We start from the raw sequence: 23,992 nt of genomic DNA, 5'->3' as shown, positions 1-23,992 counted from the left end.
TTTGTTTGAGCGTTTTCTATTTTAAATTTTTTGCATTTAAATTAAATTATTTTTTTATAAAAGTATTAATTTTTATGTTAATAAAAAGTTAAAATTATTTTTTGTTATTTTTTATAAGCTTATTTTTTATTATTTTGACCTAGTTCGTGAAATAATTATTTTATCATTTTATTTAGCAACTTTAGTTTTATGTCATTTTCAAAATAGTATATGTTAATTTATTTATTTAACTTTGTTGGTAAATAATTTTATTTAAGGGTATTCATGTCTTTTTCATAAATTTATATTTTTTTCTTCTCATTTTTTATAGAATCAAACAAAGGAAAAGAAAATTCATCTTTTCTTTTCTTTTTTTTCATTTTCTCTTATAATGAACAATAAAAACCTCATTTTTTTTTTATTCTTTCTCTTTTTCAATATGTTTCATTCAGCACAAACAAATCAATACTTTTCATACTAAGACCAAGATGCATCTTGAGATTCTGAAACAAATTTTGATTGAAAATATGAATTATATTTAGTTTCACTTTTAGTGTAATTTTTTTACAGAACCGTTGAATTAGAAAATTTGACAATAGCATTAATTTTTGAACTCATTGGATGTCTCCGCATAGAAAAGTGTCACAAAGAAGGCACATATAGATTAAGGGAGTTATTTGGTACACCCAGCATTTTTGTTGGGTCACTCAGCAAGTTGGATAAAATGACAAAAATACCCTTCACTCTAATGATTGAAATGAAATTTTAAAATATATTTGATTTAATAGTTATAAAAGATATTGAAACCAAAATTAAAAATATGATAAGATTGTTAGTTCACAATAATGATTGAAATCAAATTTAAAAATATATTTGATTTATTAGTTAAAACAAAATATTGAAACCAAAATTTAAAATATGATAAGATTGTTAGTTTAAGGTAATAATTGAAATTAAGGTTTTTTTTCTAAGAACACACACTCTTTCGTGTTTTTTTTTCAATATACATCATTTTGCAAGTTAATTCCTAATGTACACTACTTTGAACTTTGAATTTTGTGTTTTGATTAATGAACGTTATCCTTTGTATATTTTTCTTTTAAAAAAATAAAAACCAAAATTATAAAATTTAATTTAATAAATAATTAATTTTAAAATCAATTAAAAAAATTATATAATATAATATTTATATTTTATAATATTTTAGATTTAAAAACAAACAAAAAGGGTCACGTTCATTTGTTAGTGGTGTTAATCAAAATACAAAGTTCAAAGTAGTGTACATTAGGAATTAAATTGTAAAGTAATGTATATTGAAAAAAAAAAACAAGAAAGAGAATGTATTCACGAAAAAAAATCTTGAACTTAAATTTAAAAATATATTTGATTTTGTAGTTATAAAAATATTGAAACTAAAATTTAATATTTAAAATATGATAAGGTTGTTAGTTTAAGATAATGATTGAAATTAAATTTAAAATTATATTAAATTTGTTAGTTATAAAAAATATGAAAACCAAAATTTAAAATATGATAAGATTATTTTTTTAAGGTAATGATTGAGATATTTATTATAATGATTAAAAATTAAATAAATATGATATTTAATTAAATAATGTATTTAGATGTTTTTATAGCAATTGATAATTAAATAAATTTGATATTTTTTTACATCTGTAAATACTTATTAAACCTATCATTTTTATTTGTAATTTATATATGTAAATATATTAATTATTATATAAAAAATAATCATCACAAAATTTATTATATAAATTTACATATACATTAAATATAAATCAGAAATTTTGGTGTTATATTTAACGACATTATTTATTGATAATATAATGTGTCTATTAGCTGTAATACAAGTTCGATTTCTTCTTGGAGCATTAATTTTAAATTAAATCATAAATTATATTTAAAAATAAAAAATAAAAAAAATCTTATGGGCCACATACATACAGATTAGCAATACATAAAAAAAAAACTCATATAGATCATTAACTCGTAAGAAAAAAAACTCATTCGGATGAATATACGAATTGCTGATCCGTGAAAAAGGGCATTTTCACCCCTAGAAAGTCCCATAGATCAAATTCTAAATGAACATTTTTTCATATCAACAAAAAAAAAAAATGAATAATCAAAGTTAATAAATAAGAATAGCTAAAACATATAAGGGTATTAATAGTAAAACCAAGCTAAATGGCCTAACATAACCCAAAACCCATAAAACTTATTCGGGCCAATAAAACCCAAAACCTCTTCTGACCCAATCCACCAAACAAACATAATATAAATAAATCCTAACCCTAATTTACTCTCACTCCTTTCCGTCACTTTTGGGGAAGAGGTCGAGTTTCACAGCAGCAATGGTGCGTTTCGGATCCCTCTTCTATCGTCTCTGTAGCATACTTTGTTATTTTGCAGAATCTGAATTTTAGTTATCCATTTTTTATTCAAGCTATGTTCCCATGTTTTGCATTCATATAGAATTTGAGCGTTAAGTTTTTTTGGTAGTTTTAATGGAAGGAAAGGTTCTCACTTATGGTGGGGTTTTGTTTCTTGCTGTTACTTCCATGAGTGCCCCTTTTAGCTACCCGTTAGGTTTTTTATTTTCTGAGTTTTTATGCGTTTGGTAGCTTCTAATGGATCGGTTTGAAACGAAGGCTTTGCATGCTATGTTGCTATATGGCCTATGCATTTTTTTCTATGACATGATAAGTATCAACATTGTCTTGGGTTCATATTAAAGGTGTACGTCAAGGCTCAGAAATCAAAAGCCTACTTCAAGAGATATCAAGTCAAGTTCAAGAGAAGAAGAGGTTATCATATTCGCCTATTTTGTTTTGTCATGTTCAATGTTGAATACTCTGTTAGTAACGGTGATTCTGTTACCTGCAGAGGGAAAAACCGATTACCGTGCCAGGATTCGGTTGATTAATCAGGACAAGAACAAATATAACACTCCGAAATACCGATTTGTTGTTCGCTTTGTATCCTTTTGTTTATTGATATCTTAATTAGGTTAATTCAGGCATGGAGCGATGGTTTAGTGAATGGGAATAACGATAATTGATTATTACTGCAATTAAACTTGATTTAGTAAAAATATAGATTGGTTATTGCTAGGTAAAAATGATTTTGCCTCAAAAACATAGATTTGACTTGAAGTGATAAAAGTAGCTTCTGTGTCTTTCAGTATAAAACTTCAAGTAATAAATCACTATGACTTTTCTTGAAAATCAATTTAACAAAAATAATTTTGTTTAAAATCAATGTTGCGAGCATTCTTGCAAATATACATATGTACTTAATATTTGTTTATTATTTTATTTATGCCTTTGGTATGGCATATGAATGATTAAATATGCTTTTCCTGTGAGTGTAAACCTTGACCTATTTACTAGAGCAACAAGGACATTGTTGCACAAATAATATCTGCTAGCATTGCTGGCGATATTGTTCTTGCTGCAGCATATGCACATGAGCTGCCACAATATGGTCTTGAAGTAGGGCTTACAAATTATGCTGCAGGTACTTTGTTCATGAGAAATTCGATCCACCCACCCCCAACTTTCCCAGTTTTTTATATTTGTTTTTTCTTTTTATCTTTGGTCTTATGTTTTAATATTCGTGTCCAGCTTATTGCACTGGTCTCCTGTTGGCCCGAAGAGTCCTCAATACACTTGAAATGGATGAGGAGTATGAAGGAAATGTTGAGGTATTTATGAGTTTGCTATGCTGTTTGTGCCCCAGCGAGTGCCTTTCTTTTGGCTGTGTAAGCTAATGAGTTGTATCTTATTTTTTTTCAGGCTACTGGAGAGGATTATTCCGTGGAACCTGCTGAGAGCAGGAGGCCATTCCGTGCTCTCCTTGATGTTGGTCTTATTAGGACTACAACCGGTAACCGTGTGTTTGGTGCCCTTAAGGTAATCTATCATGCTGTAATGTTAATCAGTGTGATTTTTTTTAATGGTTGATCAAATTGAATAATCTGTGATTGTTTACAGGGAGCTCTGGATGGGGGGTTGGATATTCCTCACAGTGATAAGAGGTTTGCTGGGTTTGATAAGGAAAAGAAGGAGCTTGATGCTGAGGTTCATCGCAAATATGTTTTTGGTGGACATGTTGCTGCCTATATGAAGGCATGCGAGAAGATTTTATTTTGTATCAGTCTTGTGTTGTTTAATGCAATATTTGGATTTTTAGCTAGTTGTTAGACAACCTTATTTTATATTTTCTGCAGATCTTGGCTGAAGATGAACCAGAGAAATACCAGTCACACTTCAGTGAATACATCAAGCGTGGGATAGAAGCTGATGGTATTGAGGCACTGTATAAGAAGGTTCATGCCGCCATTCGTGCTGATCCTACTCTTAAGAAATCTGATAAGCAGCCCCCGAAGGAGCACAAGAGGTAAAAATGAGTTTTGACTTGAACTAGAATAATACTAGATTCTTGATTTCCAGCAGTGATTTTCAGCTATTTATGTGCTATATTGGGCGTGACCGTTTTTGTTTGACTTTTAGAAATTTTGGATTGGTAACTTTTGGTATTTACTGATTGGAGAATGTTCCTGAGAGTATCTGCTCTGCCTCTTTCTGCAGGTACAACTTGAAGAAGCTGACTTATGAGGAGAGGAAGGCTAAGTTGATTGCACGTGTGGCGTCTCTCAACTCTGCTGCTGATAACGATGAAGATGATGAGTGAAAGTTCATTCAAGATTCCGTATCATCGTTGCACAACTAGAAACTATCTTATTTTGCGTCTAGGGAATCATTTTCTTGAAAATTTATTTACATGTACTGTTTATTTTCTAGGTCCGAAATTTTGGATACTATTTTTGAAGTTGGAGTAGCCGTTTTTTTTGTCAGTTTCGTGTTAGCCTGAATTGATGTTTTACCATACTTTGATGACATACGCTTTATTTCTAGCAGGAAGTGTTTTGGTTTTACGAACGGTTGCCCTTTTTTTTTATCGGCAATTAAAAAATATACAGCTATAATTTTTCAGGTTAAATTTTGTCCAGATTTATATAATCTTAAAAAGTTAAATTCAGTTCCTTAATTGATACTTTCACTGTAGTCTTTACATGGCGACATTTTACAATTTTTAAAAATTCACAAATTAGCCACTTCAAATTTTACAATTTTAAGACAAGTAAATCAACCTATAAATAGGAATCAGGATATAAGTTTTTTATGTTGGAACATATCTTTTATAATGTAAGGACTTATATAAAAAGTATTCTTATATATGGCGATTAAAGCATATCAAGTGGTCTACATAAAAAAAAAAATAGCATAGCATCTTAATTAATTTGAAATATTTAATGGCCTTTTAAGATTGTTGTTGTAGCCTTTAGGAGTTAAAGCACTTGTACATGGTGTGTTTTTTTAAAAAAATTGTTGTGTATATCATCTTTAAGATATAATGATAGAAGGGTAGGCTTGATGCATGCTTAATTTTTACTTTTAAGTTAAAATAATTGTTACAAGGCTAATGAGTTTAATTCTTATGCAGCTTATAATAATTTATATTATCATTAAATTATTGAGTTGTTCTTGTCTTTCCTTGGTCTGCGTCAACATGGAGACAATCATTTCCAGAACATGGAGGCGGGATACATCATAAGAAGCTGCCTCTTCAAATTATCTTCTTTGCAAAACTGTAGTCAGATTGTAAGCCGTCAAGTTGTACATTGTTAGACAAGGGCATCTGGATCTTTTGCTTGTTTGTAATATTTTGATCATAATTCTTCTTGTATCGAACCTTCTATCCTCAGTGAGTTAATATAATTATATTTCTCTAAAACAAAAAGCAATTGATAAAAAAATGAATTAAAGCATACCTTATCGGTACAATATTTATTTTAAACATGTGTGCACTTATTCATTTTTGAAATTTATTTTAACATCAATAAACATTAGTCCAATTATTAAGAAATAACTCAGTCCAAAAAGGACGTAGGTTTAATTTCTGTTGTCCATGAAAGGACTTTATCGACGAGTAATTTGTAAATTACACTGTTATGTACATTATCTCTATTTTAATTATTTTAAAAGAATAGAGAGGGGAAAAAGTGAATATGATTCCATTTGGGGGTGGATTTAGAGGGAAATATAAAAGTTTTTTTTTCATAAAAAAAGTTTAAGAGTTAGATAATATTTATAAAAAAAATAAATGATTGGGATATAATTTATAATAATGCACTCCAATATTATTTTATTTTATTTTTCATTTTATAAAATTATCAAGTTAGAAAAATATTAGAACGGAAATTTTACCTTCTCATCTCTTTAAAATTAACAAATTAGCCCAATCAAATTTGTAATATCCTCTCCTATTGCTCCAATACTTCAGAGATGCTCACCCCCTTTGCAAGCTTCGAATGTCTTGATTAATAGCTTCAGTTTTTTTTTTTTTTTAATGATGACAAGGACAAGTTACTTGAACATGACGATGCATGATGAGGTGAACTTGAACAGATATGGGCTAGTGCACCAATCTTTATTTTACTTGTCATGTATGGATAGAAAGCAGTTTGCAAATATTTTTATCAAGGTATTATGTAGAAGCAGGAGTAGATAATGTTTGTAACAATTTTAGACTTGATTAACTATTAAAATATGCTTCAGCTTACGGAAGTGTTGTTAATAATAGTTTGTAATGAAATAGGTTATGTTTTTTTTTTTAATTTGTAGAAATAAAAAATAAGATAAAAAAATTTACAATAACTTAGACATCTTATCCAACAAATTAAACTAGACTCTATTGCCTAAGTTATGAGTTGAGTACTCTAAGAAGTTATTAGTATTATTAGTATAAATACACATAAAGAGCCTAATCAAAGCAAACATTTAATGCCACGAAGGTTCATAAAATAGTCATGCAACCTATTCAAACCACTCACATAAACTAAAACAATTAACGTCTGTGAACAGATGGCCAAGCCGTCCACTACAAGTCTGCAATCAGTTGAACTAAACCAATGTTCTTGCATTTTATAGCTTAATCTTGCAGTGAAAGTAGCAAAATTTTACAAGGTTCATTCATTTCAACAAGATTCTACAATAATGACCTATGCTCAAATTGCTGTTTCATAAATAGATGGTTCGCATCACACTGTTGCCTAACAGTGGTTTAATCAATTCAGAGATCCATCTGGTCAAGATGAATGATCAGGAGCTTTCAAAGTCTCATGAACTGCTGAAAAATCAAGGTCTCCCAACCCCATGCTTCTGGCTTTCTTGAAAGCCTACAAGCAGAATTCAAACTTTAGCACCTTATGAAACCTCTATGACAAGAGTCATTAAACATAGAAGATAAAAAGGTTCCATCATTTTTTTTATATATAGAAACAGATGAAGCATTGAAGCAACATGCAATCAATGAAGATGCTAGCTCAGTTGTAGCTAACAACAAACAGTTTCCTAGAACTTGGTTTGGTAAGTTTAGTAACCGTTTTGGTTGCAGACTTTCAGTACTAAAAAGTGAGTTGCATAGTTTTCAGTTGTTTCTCAGTGGTTGATAAATACTACTTGTTATATGCGTGTGATATCACATGACCATACAGAAGTTAAATTGTGTCTATAACACATAAATCAAACTCAAAAGGGATTAATGTTATGATTTGTTTACTAAAATGGGAATGTTAGGATCCAAACCAACTGACAAGCATTTAAGTGGGGTTACTTATTTAGATACAGACATGTGATTATTCACTGGGATTGCGGTCACGTGAACTAAAAAAGCAGTTTCTGATTGACACAGAAAGAAAATATGAGAAAAACAGTTTTACCTCATTTGCAGCAGCTGCTACTGGCATTGATACAGCATTTTCATCTCCAAGGGCAAGAGCTAATCTCATGTCCTTCTGCTGGTGTTTCAGCGGAAAAGCTGGGGAATAACTGTTTTGGAGCATTGTAGGTCCTTTCAATTTAAACATGCCGTTACTTATGGCACCAAGATCCTGCACACAAAAATTCCCTAATTATGCTTTGAAATGACAATAAAAGGTAGCAATAAGAATCTTAGTGGTCAAAATAACTTACCAGCACATCGAGAAGAGTTCCAGGGTTCAAACCACTTCTTTCAGCTAGTGTGAGTCCCTCAGAGAAAGCATTCATCATACTGTAACAGAGAATAACTGATTTACAGAACTAGACAGAAAATATGGACATGCTACCCATTTTGGCTTGCAAACGAATAAGGAATACTAATACTGCAATCTGGATGAATATTTCTTGCTTACTGATTCATAAAATAATTCCACTCCGAAATAAAAAATTATAGAGCTAAGAAAAGGGGGGAAGAAGATATTACCTGCCCATTATCATGTTAACAACAAGTTTCATTTTTGCACCATTTCCAACCTCACCCAGAAAGAAAGACTTCTTCCCCAGTACATCAAATGCTGGAAGCACTTCATCATACAATGCCTATATATCAAAAGAATCAACCACGGAAATTTAATATACAGAAAGATACACAACGCATATTTATAGTTTTCTATTTTCCTCAAGATGGAGCAGTTCATAACAAGGAATCTGAATATGAGCAGTTATATATACACATACTTGGAATATGAGAAGTGAATATTGTTTTCTGATAATTCAAAGAGTAAAAGAAGGAATAATATTTATACAGCTTTGAACTATGCTAGAATTATGGACATCAAATCAGACCTGATTACTACAAATAAGAAAACCTTGACCAATGAATCCTAATGAAAGAAAAAAATCTAACTAAATCTACAAAAAATAAAATAATGCACATACTTCACATTTTACACATTTCGTAACTGAACACATGATATCAACAAAACCTAACTTCATAACTACACATCCAACTTCAACAGACAATTGACAACCATGACAGTAATGCTTTCTTCATTGATAATATTTTTCTGTCTCTCTCTTGTAGTTTATGGCTAGGCTCAATGGGCTAGAACTCTGATCTCTAGGTGATTCACAAGCTCTATGAAGAGATCATATGATCAAGGACAGAAACATTTATTTTACTAATTCTATCGGGACATTACCAGCAGTCAAATACTCAGCCTTATCTTCATAATCAACTTAGTAAAAGTTAAGTATGACGGTTGTTCCTTAGTCCTTTCACTTCATCTTTCATCGAACGTGTATCAATACTACAGATACATTCTCCCATTAGATGACTGTTTCCAATGGCCACCAGATCACTTCAAATACCAGTGGGAGAGAGAAAATAACCAAAAAACAAAAAAGTTCCAATGTCCTACTCATTTTAAATGGTGAGACCACTTGTTTTATTTCTCACTCTCCATCTAATTGCTGCAATAATTGCGGGGATTCACCCATCACAACAATATTCTTAATTTTAATTGTATATGTTACACAAGAGGAGGAACCTTGGCACTACCTTGTGACCATCTTCATGAGGGGGTAAGACTGCATACATCTTACCCAAGACCCCACCAGGTAGGAACCTCGTGCATTGGGCCACCCTTTATATATGTTACATAAATTAACGAGCATCACATACACTCTCTCAACTTTCCTTCTCCTATTTTCTCTCAGTTTAACACTTTATTTTAAGTTACACTCGTGTCTAACCTAAAGGAAAAAAATGTTTTACCCATTTTGAGGTGATGAATGCATAGATGCTTATTCAAGTGTAACAAATCATCAGCTATACAAATATTTATAACAAATATTAAATGAATGCTTTGCTGTTTAAGAGGACATGATTATCGTTGCTGTTAGAGATGTAATACAAACCATTCATGTGTCTTCACTTAACAATCTGAGCTTTTGGGAGATCTGGCTCTTGATATGGTTGGTATCAAAGCCTTCACAATAATGTATTTTAAAATCGGTTCATGACAATTTTCTTGCAACTTATGTTTTTGGGATAGTTGGCTCATGACAATTACCTTTGCATATGCATTTTAAAGTTGACTAGCAGGACTGTCACAATATTTTCAAGCTTTCTAATGGAAAGTTCTGGCCGCTGTCAGTAGCTAGTCTGGATAGTGATAAACCACTTTTACAGTGATATTTGGTGAGTTTGTGTCATTTGTATGTATTTTCTTGGCAACACTCACATTTGGGTGTTAGTTTTGTCTAGCAGAAGCATAATCGTTCAATTAAGTGAAAAGAGTGAAAATTTACACTAAAGATTTGAAGACTCTGTCACTTGACCATGACCATAGTATATCCAACGCGGTCGTGGTGAGTGGTCATGATAATATGATGACACCCCTTTGTAAATAGCGTCAACCTTCCGAGTTTGTATTCTTAGGAAGCTATAAATGGGGGGGTTTGAAATTTGTAAAGGAACCTTTTGTCATTTTTACAAATTAGAGAGCACTTTTGAGGGGTTTGAGGGTTGTAAAGGGTAGGCAACATCGTGAGAACGGATCATGATCGTTCTTTCTTGTGGTATGTCTATGTTAATTTCTTATAGACTTTCTAGTTTTATTTTGATCGGTTAGTCACCCTATTCCAAGGGTAATGATGTAATTGCCCAATTGTACCCATTTATCTGTTCTTAATATTGTTGGTGTGACACCAACAAGGATGACATTCTCTGTTATTTTTGCCTATTTGGAGGGAAAACGTCTAAATAATGTTGTTTGGGCTCTACAACGATTTCAAGGTCTTTTACTCAGACGTGATGAAATTTCCCACTCTTTTCTTTGTTTTTATTGTTTATTTGGAAATTGATCAATCCTATACTTAATGGAACGTACTGCGATGATCATCTGCATATGTTTGGTAGACTTAGGTAGGGAACGTTTTACACTAAATTGCATAATCAAACTGTTTGGGTAATCTATGATAGATTAATTAATCCTTAATTGATCATACTTGAATTTGATTATATCCTTTGACTTAAATTAATATATATATGATTATTGGAGTATTGATTTAAGACAAAGAATATCATTTGACCTTGATCATAGGCTTTGGTTGACCTTGGGAATCAGTAATCATCAGGGTTGTGATTGGAAAAAAATTGGTACTAGTGAATCATAATTCCTGACCGCATTTAATATCACTTAAATCTCTCTTCTGCAATAGTTTAATGTTTTTTTTAAACCAAAAACCATAAAAATACTTCAATCTTATTTTAAATTATCTCAACTATTTAGTTTAATAATTTTGACTATTTGAGAATATAACTGGTCAGGATTTGATAACCAGACTTTTAGTCCACTATTACTATTGTATATTATGCATGCTATACTCTGAAAACTTCTAGCCATGCAAACATGTCATATAATGGAGAGAAGAGGCATCTGAAGACTTCAACTCCCTCAAATAGTTAAAGGCGCAATAGAGAAGCATACAAGAAAGATGACTGAAAATTAATCCACAATTGTTGAGTAACATTTAGAAATACCTTATCTCCAGCAGCAAGTATTATGAGTTGGCCATCTTCTGCTGGCTTCTTGCTACCCGAAACAGGAGCTTCAAGGAAGTAACCACCTTTTGCTTTGATAGTCTGTGGAAATCAGGTCTGTCAATGACAACTTATCTATCGACTTCTTTCAATTTGAAAGGTTGATTAGGTAAAAGTTTTACCTAATCAGAGAACTTATCTTAAAACGTAAGATGCAAGCACCATCCTATGCACATAGCATGAACAAGCGTACACTACAATGAACCTTTAAGCCATGCATACAACATGGATACAAAGAACTACTGTATATTTATTTAGGCTTAAATATGTCAGAGATTTAGTTACGAAATTCGGGTATATTTCACGGATCTCCAAGCCATTTATTTATTTATTGGGGGTATAAAATTGCAGATATTCTATCATTCTACAGCAAGAATCTGCAAATAATGTAATATATTGAATTCCCATCACATTATGCGATTGGGAAAGTTTAACTTCATATCAAGTATTCCTCATCCAAACAGAAATCCCCAGTACTATAGACTCCCAAGCTAATTTAACATCCTTTATGCAGAAATTTTTAATGGACAAAGTCCAAATAATGACTATAATCACAAACTTATAATTAGATAAAAACTTGTGCTGTATGATAGTGAAAAAAAAGATGTCCCCACAATGTAAATTAAAAACTACATTACATTATCATTTCAATCTAGGGAAAAGAGAGAAGAGGGAGAATTAGAGCAACGTTTCTCAGCTATGAAACACTTAATGATATAGGGGGCTCAGGGATGAAATAAAATACAAAACAAAAATGATTTAAATTTTGCCAGAAAATACCCCGAACAATATGGAAAATGATGTCATGCAATGCAACATTAGCAATTACAGCCTCTGTTTTATTTACAAGTTTCTCTTTAACAACAGGGAGCAATAGCAAAATTTTGGAAAAGTAGCTTAAGACATGACTAGATTTTACACATATCTCAAGCAAAAGAATTCGCAAATAGAGAAAAGAATTAATTTTGAATTTGAATGAAGCGAAAATAAATGGTAACATCAGCCAGGAATACCAACCTCAGATATTTTGGAAGATGTATCAGCATCAACTGTTGACATGTCAATATAACATTTTCCATTAATATGCTCAAGAACACCATCTTTATCAAACACAACCTAGATAATCACCACAAACAGAATTCAAATAAGAGCACGAAAGAAGTCATGTGTCAAAAATAATAATCACAACCACTGACCGATAAAGCAGCCGAAGGATCAGATAACATTGCAATGGTATACTTGCATTTCTTGACTACAGTTGCTGGGGTTTCTCCAACTGAAGCACCATGTTGCACGAGTTCATCACACTACAATTAGACGTTGCAACAAACATTAAGTCAGGACTATCTGAGTGCAGAGCACAATGGCAGAGTATTCAAATTAAAAAAGTTAGTAAGGCAGGCTTATAGTGAGCACTTCATAGTATAGAAATAATGTAAAATTAAGCAATCTCAGTCATTGACGACAAAATCAATAGTTGATATTACGTGTACATGTGATAAAAAAGCATGAATGTGCCATAATATAAACCGTTGATTTTCTCATCAAAAACTGAAATCACTTTACCCTTAATTACTTTAGAGAAGCTAAAAAAAATCCATTCGATAAAGTGTACAATAAAATACACAATTTTGCCATCCCACTAATCTGATATCATCTAAAAATACAAATAATTTTACTAAGCTGCTCTGCCTTACAGAATGACTGGAACAATGGTTCAGCACATAACTTTCTGTATATCTTGAAGTATGACAATGGTACATGAGAAGAAACTATGCTATAGAACCCCGAATTAAAATAACACAAAAATGCACAAAATTATCTTAACCATAACAATCAACCAGTATATTATGGAGAGAAATCATCACAAGGACTCGCACACACACAAACATAATTATAAAAAAAAACCTGAAAATCCAGAAAGCTCAATCAGTGTATAAGCAGAAGAGAATGAGTAGCATATATATAAAGTATAAACCTTGGAGAGGGTTCTGTTCCAAATAGTGACCTTGAAGCCATGGCGTAGCAGATTGATTGCCATAGCCTTACCCATTATCCCCAAACCCAAAAATCCAAACTCCATCTCTCTCACTCTCACTCTCTTCCTTCCGACTTCTCAGGAAAGGCGTTTCCTTTAGCGGCATAACAAAAATATCAGCATCATCAGTGTCATTATATATAAAAAACATTTTTTTTTTTTGTAGTGACTATTGTTTGGTAAGAAAATGACTAAGATAATCTCGTGTTATTATTTTTTTTTTTGTAAATTATGAGAAGGAAAAACTGGTAGTATATATATATTTTTTTATTATTAACCAATTAAAAGTTGAATCTTTCTTTATTCCAAATTTTTTTTTAAAAGTTATGTTGATTTCAAACAAATAGTTGATTCCAAATATAATTAGAAAGAAAAAAATTTCATTATTGATAAAATTATTAGATACTTTTGTACCAATATAAAAAAAATTTAACTAATATTTTTAAAAGTAATGATTACTTATTGTTTTATTTATTTATTGTTTTATGAGTTATTTTAAAAAATGTTGTTAGGTTTAAGTATCATTTACTTTTCATAATTTTTAAAATTATCTCTTATAATTAATAAGTAGATATTTTAGTCTTTAAAAATTTTAATAAAAAATTAATAAGTGAATTTTTTAGTTTTATAAAATTTATATTTTAATTTTTAAAATTTTTCTTGAATTTTTTTAACTCTTAATTAAAAAAATTTAAGACTTTTTAAAAATTAAAATATAAAATTTAAATATTAAAATATTTACTTATTAACTATAAATAGTAAATAAATATGTTTGAAACTTATAGGATTATGATTGGTGGAATCGAATTGAAGGAAGGCAGGCTTCCATGTCACTTCGACCATTTGCTTTTGTACTTCCGGCGAAATGGGAATGCCAGACGGCGTTCATCGTTAGCATTGTTTTATTTCCACTTTTTTTAATAACGTTAGGGTTAGGGATGCAGGGGTTGGGGGTTGGGGGTTGTTTGGGGACTCTCTTAGTCTTAATTAAGTGTAAAAAAGTTAAAAATTATTATTACCAGTTGGCCAATTAATTATCATCAATTACTTACTGAGAAAAAAATTCTAATCCGTGCCTAATTACCAGTTTAAAAAAAGATAATTTTTTTCTGATTAAGAAAATGATACTTTACCTACATTGATGTAAATAATATTGATGATTATGATATTTTTTCTTATATAATGTCATGCTATCAGTATGTATTTTTGTATAACATTTTTTTTTTAGCTTTTTCAAAAACTGAATATCTCCTTATAAAAATAGATTTGATTACAAATAAATAAATACATTTAAATGCACAGGTAAATTTTTTTTGCAATTCCTTAACAAACACTAAAAAAAATATCATGTTTACACTAACACCAATTAGTTTTTTACACGTGTTTCAAAAAATAAAAAAAATATAAGGATCATTAATGATTTTGTTTCTTTTAAATAATTAGCTATAGTTCCTTTTTTAAAATAAATGAAATTGTCAGTAAAAAAAAGGAGATTGATTGGATTTACATCTTTTTAACCTTCCAATTTTTTTGAGATATAAGTTCTGACAATTTTGTGTACTCTCGAATTTCTCTCATGATCAATTTCAATTATAATTAATGATAAAAATATCTTCTTCACAAAATAATCCATAATAATCTTAAATCTTTTTACCTTTTGATGATAATTACAACAAAATTTCTATTGGAGGAGTGGTTAACTGTATTTTTTTTTTGCTAACTTTCATTAGAATTTAAGTGGAATAAAAAATGTATGCTGAAGGTGTTTCAACTGCTTTCATCGATGAAAAGTCTTTTATGGCTCAATTTTCATGCGAACCAACACATGTTAGTCTTATGCAAACTAGTTTGCAAATCATAACTTGTATATTCACCTCTAAGTTAAACAAATTCAGTGACAACATAATAAACAAGCTGAGTAAACAATAGGAACAAATATATATTTTAAACCACAAAACAATTAGAGAAATGATTTGTTTAACAAAATTATATTATATTTTAAAAAGGTTTATTTTCCAAAAACTTGTTCGCAAATAAAAACTCATGCTAAAAAATTTAGAATATTTGTCACATCAAAGGAAGTTATCTACAAAAGAACTAGGTCAATAAAAATTGAGGAATATTTAATCTCAAATTCCTAATTCAAGAAATCATACATCTCTTATATCTCTCTAATCAAAACTCAAAGGGTATTTTTTTTTATCCAACCTCACTTGATTAAGATTAGCTCATTCTTATTTAAGAACTAATTTCACACTTATTAATAAATTATTTAAATTTATTAAATTATGTCAATTTTAATTAAAAAAACATTTTTTTCTAAACTATCATATATTAAAATTTGATATCAAACATGAAGCCCTTATTAAACAACAATGAAACATATTTTGAAGATTTCTTTTATTCATGTAAATTAAAAATAATATTAAAAAATCTATAATAATTTATATAATATGTTCAACAATTAGACTTTTCTAATATATAAAGATGGTCTCAGTTGACCGAAGGAGTAAAATGTAATTGAAATTTGTGTACTGCTAGTTTTTTTTTATCTAGTTTGTTTTACAAATTCCATTATTCCAGTTATAAAATTCAGCAGGGATTTGTAATTTGTAACTAAGCATGATTTCAAATTTTGAGCAGCGCCGCCCCACATTCCTATTTCTTAACGAACGACAACAACATTGGATGGAGTTGAGTTGAAAAACCATTGTATGCTTTTGAGTTTACCATCACCATCACCACTGGTTTCCACCATGTCAGAGAAGAAGAAGAAGAAGAATAGCACGAGAAGGAGCGTTGTTGTTGTTGGGGAGAGCAAAAAGCCACAACCTTTGGTGGAAGTGGAAGACATAGAGGACTCACTTTCCTTCTCCAAAGACGAGACTCACAAACTGAGAGTGGCTCTTTTGGACTGGTACGACCTCAACCGAAGGGACCTTCCTTGGAGAACCACATTCAAACAAGAAGATGAAGAAGTGGAAAGAAGAGCTTATGGGGTGTGGGTCTCGGAGGTTATGCTGCAGCAAACAAGGGTTCAGACTGTTATTGCCTATTACAACCGTTGGATGCAAAAATGGCCCACCATTCACCATCTTGCGCAAGCTTCTCTTGAGGTTTTGTTTCCTTTGCTTGCTTTTCCACTCCTTTTTTCATTCTTCCACATAAAAACTGTTTCTTTTAATGTATATTTTGATGGGCAAATAAGAAAATGCACAACTGTTCTGTGAATATGCTATCAAGTTCCTTTTTTTGGGGGGTGGGGGGAATGAAAATTGACTCAATATTGTTCATACTTTGATGTTGTGATATCAACTTTAGGGCTGATGATTTGTTGCCACGGTTTCATTTTCTGGTTGACAGTTTGTGAGGTTTGGCTAATGCTTTTTAACAAAATCTGACAAAATAAGCATATGGTGGTGGAGATGCCACTGCTTCAGGATGGTTGATCTTTGTTTTTGGTTATTGTTGCTCGGTTTTTTATTGTTGGAGCCAAGGTTTTAGGGCTTTGCATAAGAAGAAAAAGGGAACCTCTGTAACTCTATGTGCTTTGGACTGTAGTATAGATAGCAATAACTGATTGTTTCTTTTGATTTCTTTGTGTGTGTGTGTACTTAAAAGCAGTTGTTTTAATTTGAAGACTAATTGTATCCTCACCAGGTGATTGTTGTCATTTTTGTGCAGGAAGTAAATGAGATGTGGGCAGGTTTGGGCTACTACCGAAGAGCTCGTTTTCTTTTAGAGGTGCTCTGTCATGACAATTGACAACATTGTTTGGCCTCTCCCTCTGTCGCTTGTCTTTTATTAATGACTAATTGGAGAGTGTTTTTGAAATGGTTAATAATGGCGTTAAACCTTCTTCACTATATATTTTCTGCCTTCTTAGTAAAAGCAGCAAAAGACATGGCATTTAATGCATGCATCATAATTCATATAATGGATATTGCCAAACATAGAGTATCTGAAGCTTTTTCATGTCACGATATTCAATGTCCTATTGAGCAACTTTGTTTATGTTAAAAGATCCTCAATCTTGTGTTATGTAATGAATAGTGAGAAGGTAAGTCCTACTTAAAGAAAGTAAAGACAGAGATCAATAAGAGATAATTAAGCTTTACCTTTACCAGTACATGCTACAAGGTTTGAGTTGATCAGATTCATTCCATTGTCAGGGGGCAAAGAAAATTGTTGCCGAAGGAGGCCAAATTCCTAAAGTGGCTTCTATGCTACGAAACATTCCTGGAATTGGAGAGTACACTTCTGGAGCCATTGCTTCTATTGCATTCAAAGAGGTGGGCAGTTTCTGTGTTTTGGTTCCGGAAAAGTAACTATTGGCTTTTGCTCATGCATTAAATTATCAGGTTGTACCTGTTGTTGACGGAAATGTGGTAAGGGTGATTGCTAGACTGAGGGCTATTTCTGCAAATCCAAAAGACTCAGCCACTATTAAGAAATTTTGGTGAGTTTATGTCATCTAGAACAAATTATTCACCACTAAATGGATAAACTTTTTAAAGAAAGAAACTCTGAGTTTCTTATCTGACATGATTTGTCTCTAAATAAATTGCCTTCTTTTAATTGGTGGTGACCAAGGTACATTCATGGGCTGTTAGTTCACCATAATTTTACTGATTTCTTATTGGCACAATCTATTTATTTTAAAATCAAGCTTGTATTTCTTTTCATTTACTTTTTTTTGTGGGTTGCAATGGAGATTAAGGAAATTAGCAGCTCAGTTGGTTGATCCTGTTCGTCCTGGGGACTTCAATCAGGCTCTCATGGAACTTGGGGCAACTGTATGCACCCCTTTGAACCCAAGCTGTTCCTCATGTCCAGCATCAGAATTTTGTCACGCGCTATCAAATGCTAAACATGATAGTACAGTAGCAGTTACAGATTATCCTGTTAAGGGTGTGAAGGTTAAACAAAGATGTGATTTTTCTGCTGTATGTGTTGTTGAGTTAGTTGGAGCTGAAACGTTAAATAAAAACCAGTCTAGCAGCAAGTTTATTCTTGTCAAAAGGCCTGAAGAAGGATTGCTTGCCGGTCTCTGGGAGTTTCCATCTGTCTTACTGGATGGAGAAGCAGTTCCATTAGCTAGAAGAGAAGCAATGGATCGCTTCTTGGAAAAAAATCTCAAAATTGACATCAGAAAGACTTGCAATATAGTTTTGAGGGAAGATATTGGGGAATTTGTTCACATTTTCAGTCACATCCGCCTCAAGTTGTATGTTGAATTGCTAGTGTTACAATTGAAAGGTGCAAGCCTCACTTTCTATATTGGCATTACAACTTGTTATTATGATTAAGTCTTTTTATTTCTCCAGATCACAGTTACTTTACTTACATAGGTTATTCTGGACATTCATAATATGTTATCTATATTAAATAACAAGTAACTAAATTTCATTATCTACTCATTGTAAGTAATGCAAGGACCATGAACATCCAAGGGTATAGCCTATGGATTGATTGATGTGCATGAAAATGAACATAATGATCACATTGTACACATTAAAGGCTACTTCTTTTTGTACTAATGTTAACTTTTTTCTACTGGAAGTAGGAGTAGATGATTTGTTCAAAAGCCCAGACAATAAAACAACTTGGAAGTGTGTTTACAGCAATGCGCTTTCTAGTATGGGACTGACAACCAGTGTAAGAAAGGTAGTATGCTGCACTTAGCGACCTTACACTTAATCCTCTTCACTCTTAACAATTGTAAATACTTAGGACAGTGTATGACTTTTATAAAGCTCTTCTGTGTAAGTAACTGTTTAACAGATTCCTCAATTTTGATGGACAGATGAGACCTTAATCGCTATACTTTTTGGTCTCAAGCTCTTCTGCTTTTGCTGTAATTAAAACTGAAAAAACAGTGTAATAGTTTTCTCGGATTAATAGAGTGGCCTATAGTGAATTCGATCAATCCTTTGCTAATAAGCTTAAAAATAGTTAATTTAGAATTTTTACATTGCATAGCTGATAGCCCTTTCATAGAATTTTCGGGTAAATAGGAGTTCAACTTGGCCGGCATGCAGCATACCCTCACAACAAACAAATTTTGTACACTCTGGAACATCTTTGAAATTACCATGTGAAACGCAATTGATATGCATGACTACTGTCGTGTGTTTGCATTGACTGACCTCTATGATTTAAATCCATTAAAATAGTATGTTACAATGAGTATCTTTACATTAAAAGTTAAAAAACAACGGATCATTCTGTTTATTTTATGCTGTTTGTAACTTGTAAGAGAATTAAATATGCTAAAGATTTAGCTTCTGTACAGTTAAGGATAAAATTCTTGCTTTATACCTTGATACCATAATTTGTTATCTTAAAATTGTCATACTGCTGCAGGTGTACAACATGGTTCAAAACTTCAAGCAGAAAACTCTTCCTTCTAGCCATGTGCCAACCAAAAAGAGAACTAGAACGACCACAAGAAACTAACCTAGAGGATCAGATTTGCTGCATTGTGCTTGCTTATTAATTTGCTGTACTTTAACGAAAAAACAGTGTAATACTTTTCTAGCATTTATTCTTAGTAGATGGCATTGTTAATTGTTTAAGGTATTTTTACCCTTTTAATTTGATATGTATAGCAATGTGATGTGTATGGTTTTGACTCTTGATTATCTTTGCTACACTGTTATGTTTCTGCCTTCTGAGTTTTGTTCTGTTGTTTTTGTTGAATCTTCTGCTTTCTGCTAATTTTAAGTTACCAATTTATCTTAATTTTGTATTGGACTTGGACAGAATTTGTATTACATGCCTTAAACAACGGTCATTTACAGAAGGAGCGTTAATAATAACATTTTGGCTAACCGAGAAAAACATTTTCATTTTTCATTATTTTCACTTATAAATTTATTAATAAAAATATGCTTTAATTCTAAACATTTCACAAATAATTATAATCCAAATGCTTATATGTAATTTTTTTAAAGTAACTTGAACTAAAAGAGATAAGCATTTTAACATGTTTTTCTAATTTTTATTTATTACCAAAGTTCTATTCAACTTCATATTATACATTTTTTTTTAAATTTCAATTTGGTAATCTGTGGTTAAAGTTTAAGTGAAGGATTCTCCACAATACTAAACAAAAATATGGAAGTATTCTAAATTAAGTTGAAAGAAAGTTTGACGTGTACCCAAGATAATATATTATAGGATTTTCCTCGTGATATATATAGCGTAGTTATACTAGTACAGCTAACATTTAATTTACCCCCTCTTTGTATTTTAGTGAAAATACAACACTAGAAAGAGGTGAGAAATTTATCGGAGAAGCGTGTAGAAAAAAATAGTAAGAAAACAACAAGCTGAAGTTGTTTTTGATTTGTCTATAGCAATTTTATTATTATACACGGTTGAAACTCATTCATAAATTCATTGCCACTTGTGGTCACTATTTCTGCCACTCCTAGTTTTGTACTCTAGTGTTCCGAGTTTGTGTATTTTTTTTTTCTTCTTTTCTTAAATAGATAGATAGAAGAAAAGGCTTCAAAACCAGTGGTACATATTATCTCAAGCACCATGTGGATCAGAGGGTTCTTTCATTTTGTTCCTCCCACGCATATTTCTGACCAAAACCATTAACAAATCAGTGACAGAAAAAAAAATGGTTGGTGACTAAACAGAAAAAATAAATAAAAAAAGAACACAATCAAAGCATTAAGAGAGGAATAATGCAAATGGCAATTTTGTTAAGAGGAGGAGCACTTGGAGATTCTAGCTTTCGTTTGTGTTCATTAACATCAACTTCTTCTTTGCATGTCTCCCAAAATGTTGCCATACCCACCTCATCATCATCATCATCATCACTAGTACTACCTTTGGTATGTCTCTCTGATTATTCAGGTTCAACTCAAATAATTTGTACATATTAGTTAATCTAATAAGAAAATTTATGTGGAACATTATTTATTTCTCTTCATTTAATCGTGCTAATCTTTAGTTATAGCTTTCAGTTTTAAGTTTTAGATGAGATGATTCTAATGTAGTGAACTTACACAACTTAAATATTAGGATATTTCAATTATAGCAATATTTTTTGTTTGTTTGTTGAAGTAACCAAATGATAAGTTTCTTCTCAATATTTGTTCTTCTTGATTTGCAGATTGCAAGTAAATTTAAAACGGTCAGCAGAATCAGAATCACCTGCTCTGCTGTTCAAGAATCATCTCCTAGCACAGCAGGTGTGTTTCTGCATTAACACAATTAAAAGTTTCAAAAACTTTGGTTTTATTTATTAATTTATTTATTAATAATTTTGCATTGGAATGACTATGATTAGTATAACTGAAACTATTATTGCAATTTCTGGTCTTAGCTACTGCTGAAACAAAGGAGGAGGTAAAGGAAGCTCCAAAAGCCGAACCGGCAAAGAAACCTCCTGCTAAAGCTCCAGCTAAGCCTCTGCCTCAGATGATGGAGGAGGATGTGATCCCTTCACTGAAATCAATATTTGAAGCCCAAGAAGATTTCTCAAATATTGAGCTGGTCTTCAAGGACAATAAGGTTGCTCTTTTTTGTAAGAATAATGTTTCATCCTTTACAAGTATCTTTCTGTTAATCCTCCTAATATTTGATGAAGTACTAAATTACAAAGTAAAAATATTTAATGAGGATTAGTAAGAATTTTTTTTAGAAGGATTAGTAAGAAAGTGTTTTAGAAGGATATAGAGTTATTCATTTTATAAATCTTTGCATTACTAGAAATTCATAACGTTTTGATTGGGTTATGATTGGCAGTTGGAAGGTTCCTTTTTGAAGAAAGGCAACCCCTATTCATTTTGGGCATTTTTTCCCACAGGAAACCTTATTGGTATGTATGTACATGTTTCCTTGAGAAAGTAGCACCACACTAACATTGAGTTAAATGCACATGTAAAGCATCATTCTGTTCTTCCCTTGAACAGGTCCAAAGGGGTTTTCTCTGTCATCGTATAACTCGGGAGCAAGCACCGTTGAGCCATTTCTCATTGATGAAAAGAAGATTACTGCAAGACACATTATCTTTTGGGTTAAAAAACGTTTGGCAGCACAAGGGATCATTCCTGTATGGGAAGATTAATCTTTTAAAAATTAAATTATACTTTGGTTGCTAATGATGTGGCATACAATTCAATATTCTCTTGTTCCTTTCATTAATGACTATGATATACATAGTGGTTGTGTTGGTCAATGTGCCATTGTACATGTCTTTCATCATAGAACATTTTGTTGATCAATGCACAAGTTTTTGATCATTTGGTAACAAGACATTGTTCAACCTCATTTCACTTTCTCCAAGGCCTAACCGGTATGTGCAAGAAAACATATTCTCAAACTTCCTTAGAGATATTTCAAAATATGTTAGGAATCCAAAAACCAGAATATGAGAATATAATGCTTTTGTTATTGAATAATGAATGACAACCAAGAAAAGGAGAGAAATATCCCAGAGTTCCTCCTTCACAAGGGGTTGCCTCTTTTCTACAAAATAGCAAATGCTCAGTTCACAAATGCTTAACAAATCAGAATGTCTTTCCTCTACTAACCCTCATGTAATTTCACCTAAGCTCCTGACCTTTCAACTATAACTATTTAACTCTTAATATAACTAAAAGACTAACTCTGTAATTTCTTGACCTCCCAAGTCCTATCAAAATTATAAATTGCTTAGGATTTTAAGCTCAGACGTCAGGCATACAAAACAATAGAAATGAGGAAAAGTGATACATAATAACCAAATGTATCACCAGTTCGAAATTGTAACTACATTTTAGTGCATTTTCTTTATATTATCTCACTAAGCAGAAATATAGATATTATCTACAACATAGAAATGAAAAAGTCTCTATTTTCATTTATTTTCCTTACACAACTATTTGCTTTGAAATATAGCTCTTGTAGTACATAAGAATTTGGATAACGTTAGTGTTGATTATAGTCTGTACTTTCACAGTTTCACTCATTTAAAATGTATTTGCTTAACTCAGAGATAGCCACAGAGATGTATAGCATGTGTTGACCGATTAAATTCCAATTCTGTTTGTTCAACCTTACTGGAAAATCAGGGCCATGGAGATCATAAGGCCTGAGATCTTTGCCTTAGGTCCCAAGGTTTTCATTTTTTTACATTTTTAATATTTTTTTTGTCAATTTAAAGTGGTAAATTTTGTTAAAGTATGATTTATTATTTGTAATTATTTTTTTATTAATAATACTATATAATCTTAAATTATAAATGTAATGGTTATTCTAAATCATTTAAGTAAAATTTTAATTTTATTTCAAAAAATTAAAGAAAATTATTTGATATCTATTTTAGATTCAATCTCTCGTTTACCTAAAAAATCTATTGAAATTAGTATAAAATTTAAATTTAATGAGTGAGTCTATGCCTGAAATATAAAAAAAGATATTTTGACAAAAAATATTAATTATAAGATTACACATTTAATTAAAATTTTATTTCATACTGATATTTTGTATACATAGATTAATTTAAATCTTTAATTCAGA

At 31.2% G+C, this 23,992-nt stretch overlaps 4 protein-coding genes across 6 annotated transcripts; 3 read left to right on the top strand and 1 right to left on the bottom strand.

Annotated features, from left to right (window-relative positions):
* The first annotated feature begins 2,263 nt into the window (after positions 1-2,263).
* LOC100817746 (60S ribosomal protein L5) lies at positions 2,264-4,939 on the top strand. The gene is made up of 9 exons (XM_003528762.5): positions 2,264-2,357; positions 2,738-2,807; positions 2,887-2,978; positions 3,393-3,519; positions 3,627-3,706; positions 3,798-3,914; positions 3,996-4,130; positions 4,232-4,401; positions 4,593-4,939. The coding sequence occupies exons 1-9, from the start codon at positions 2,355-2,357 to the stop codon at positions 4,693-4,695; spliced, it is 897 nt and encodes a 298-aa protein (XP_003528810.1). The 5' UTR covers positions 2,264-2,354; the 3' UTR covers positions 4,696-4,939.
* A 1,841-nt stretch (positions 4,940-6,780) lies between these two features.
* On the bottom strand, positions 6,781-13,577 carry LOC100817216 (glyoxylate/succinic semialdehyde reductase 1-like). The gene is given in 8 exon segments (NM_001289241.1): positions 6,781-7,243; positions 7,787-7,957; positions 8,040-8,118; positions 8,311-8,426; positions 11,374-11,475; positions 12,451-12,549; positions 12,630-12,740; positions 13,412-13,577. Coding segments are annotated over 8 exon segments (873 nt in total). The 5' UTR covers positions 13,517-13,577; the 3' UTR covers positions 6,781-7,153.
* Positions 13,578-16,064: 2,487 nt separating this feature from the next.
* On the top strand, positions 16,065-20,101 carry LOC100818278 (adenine DNA glycosylase). 2 transcript variants are annotated; one of them, XM_006583192.4, is made up of 7 exons: positions 16,065-16,587; positions 17,156-17,215; positions 17,644-17,763; positions 17,833-17,930; positions 18,192-18,730; positions 19,038-19,138; positions 19,838-20,101. In XM_006583192.4, the coding sequence occupies exons 1-7, from the start codon at positions 16,186-16,188 to the stop codon at positions 19,928-19,930; spliced, it is 1,413 nt and encodes a 470-aa protein (XP_006583255.1). In that variant the 5' UTR covers positions 16,065-16,185; the 3' UTR covers positions 19,931-20,101. The 2 variants fall into 2 exon arrangements, with proteins under 2 accessions (XP_006583255.1, XP_003528811.1); XM_003528763.5 differs by having other exon boundaries at positions 19,035-19,138.
* Positions 20,102-20,950: 849 nt separating this feature from the next.
* Positions 20,951-22,745, top strand: LOC100305492 (uncharacterized). Of its 2 annotated transcripts, none has more exons than NM_001249242.2 (5): positions 20,951-21,321; positions 21,603-21,681; positions 21,816-22,003; positions 22,238-22,310; positions 22,405-22,742. In NM_001249242.2, exons 1-5 carry the CDS (start codon positions 21,172-21,174, stop codon positions 22,557-22,559), a joined length of 645 nt encoding a protein of 214 aa, NP_001236171.2. In that variant the 5' UTR covers positions 20,951-21,171; the 3' UTR covers positions 22,560-22,742. The 2 variants fall into 2 exon arrangements, with proteins under 2 accessions (NP_001236171.2, XP_014632797.1); XM_014777311.2 differs by having other exon boundaries at positions 20,989-21,321; positions 21,816-22,016; positions 22,405-22,745.
* The last annotated feature ends 1,247 nt before the right edge of the window (positions 22,746-23,992 follow it).

The sequence above is a fragment of the Glycine max genome, chromosome 7 (genome assembly GCF_000004515.6).
Source record: "Glycine max cultivar Williams 82 chromosome 7, Glycine_max_v4.0, whole genome shotgun sequence".
Lineage (NCBI taxonomy): Eukaryota > Viridiplantae > Streptophyta > Magnoliopsida > Fabales > Fabaceae > Glycine > Glycine max.
The sequence above is the reverse complement of the archived record's forward strand: the minus strand, read 5'-3'. Positions and strand labels throughout refer to the sequence as shown.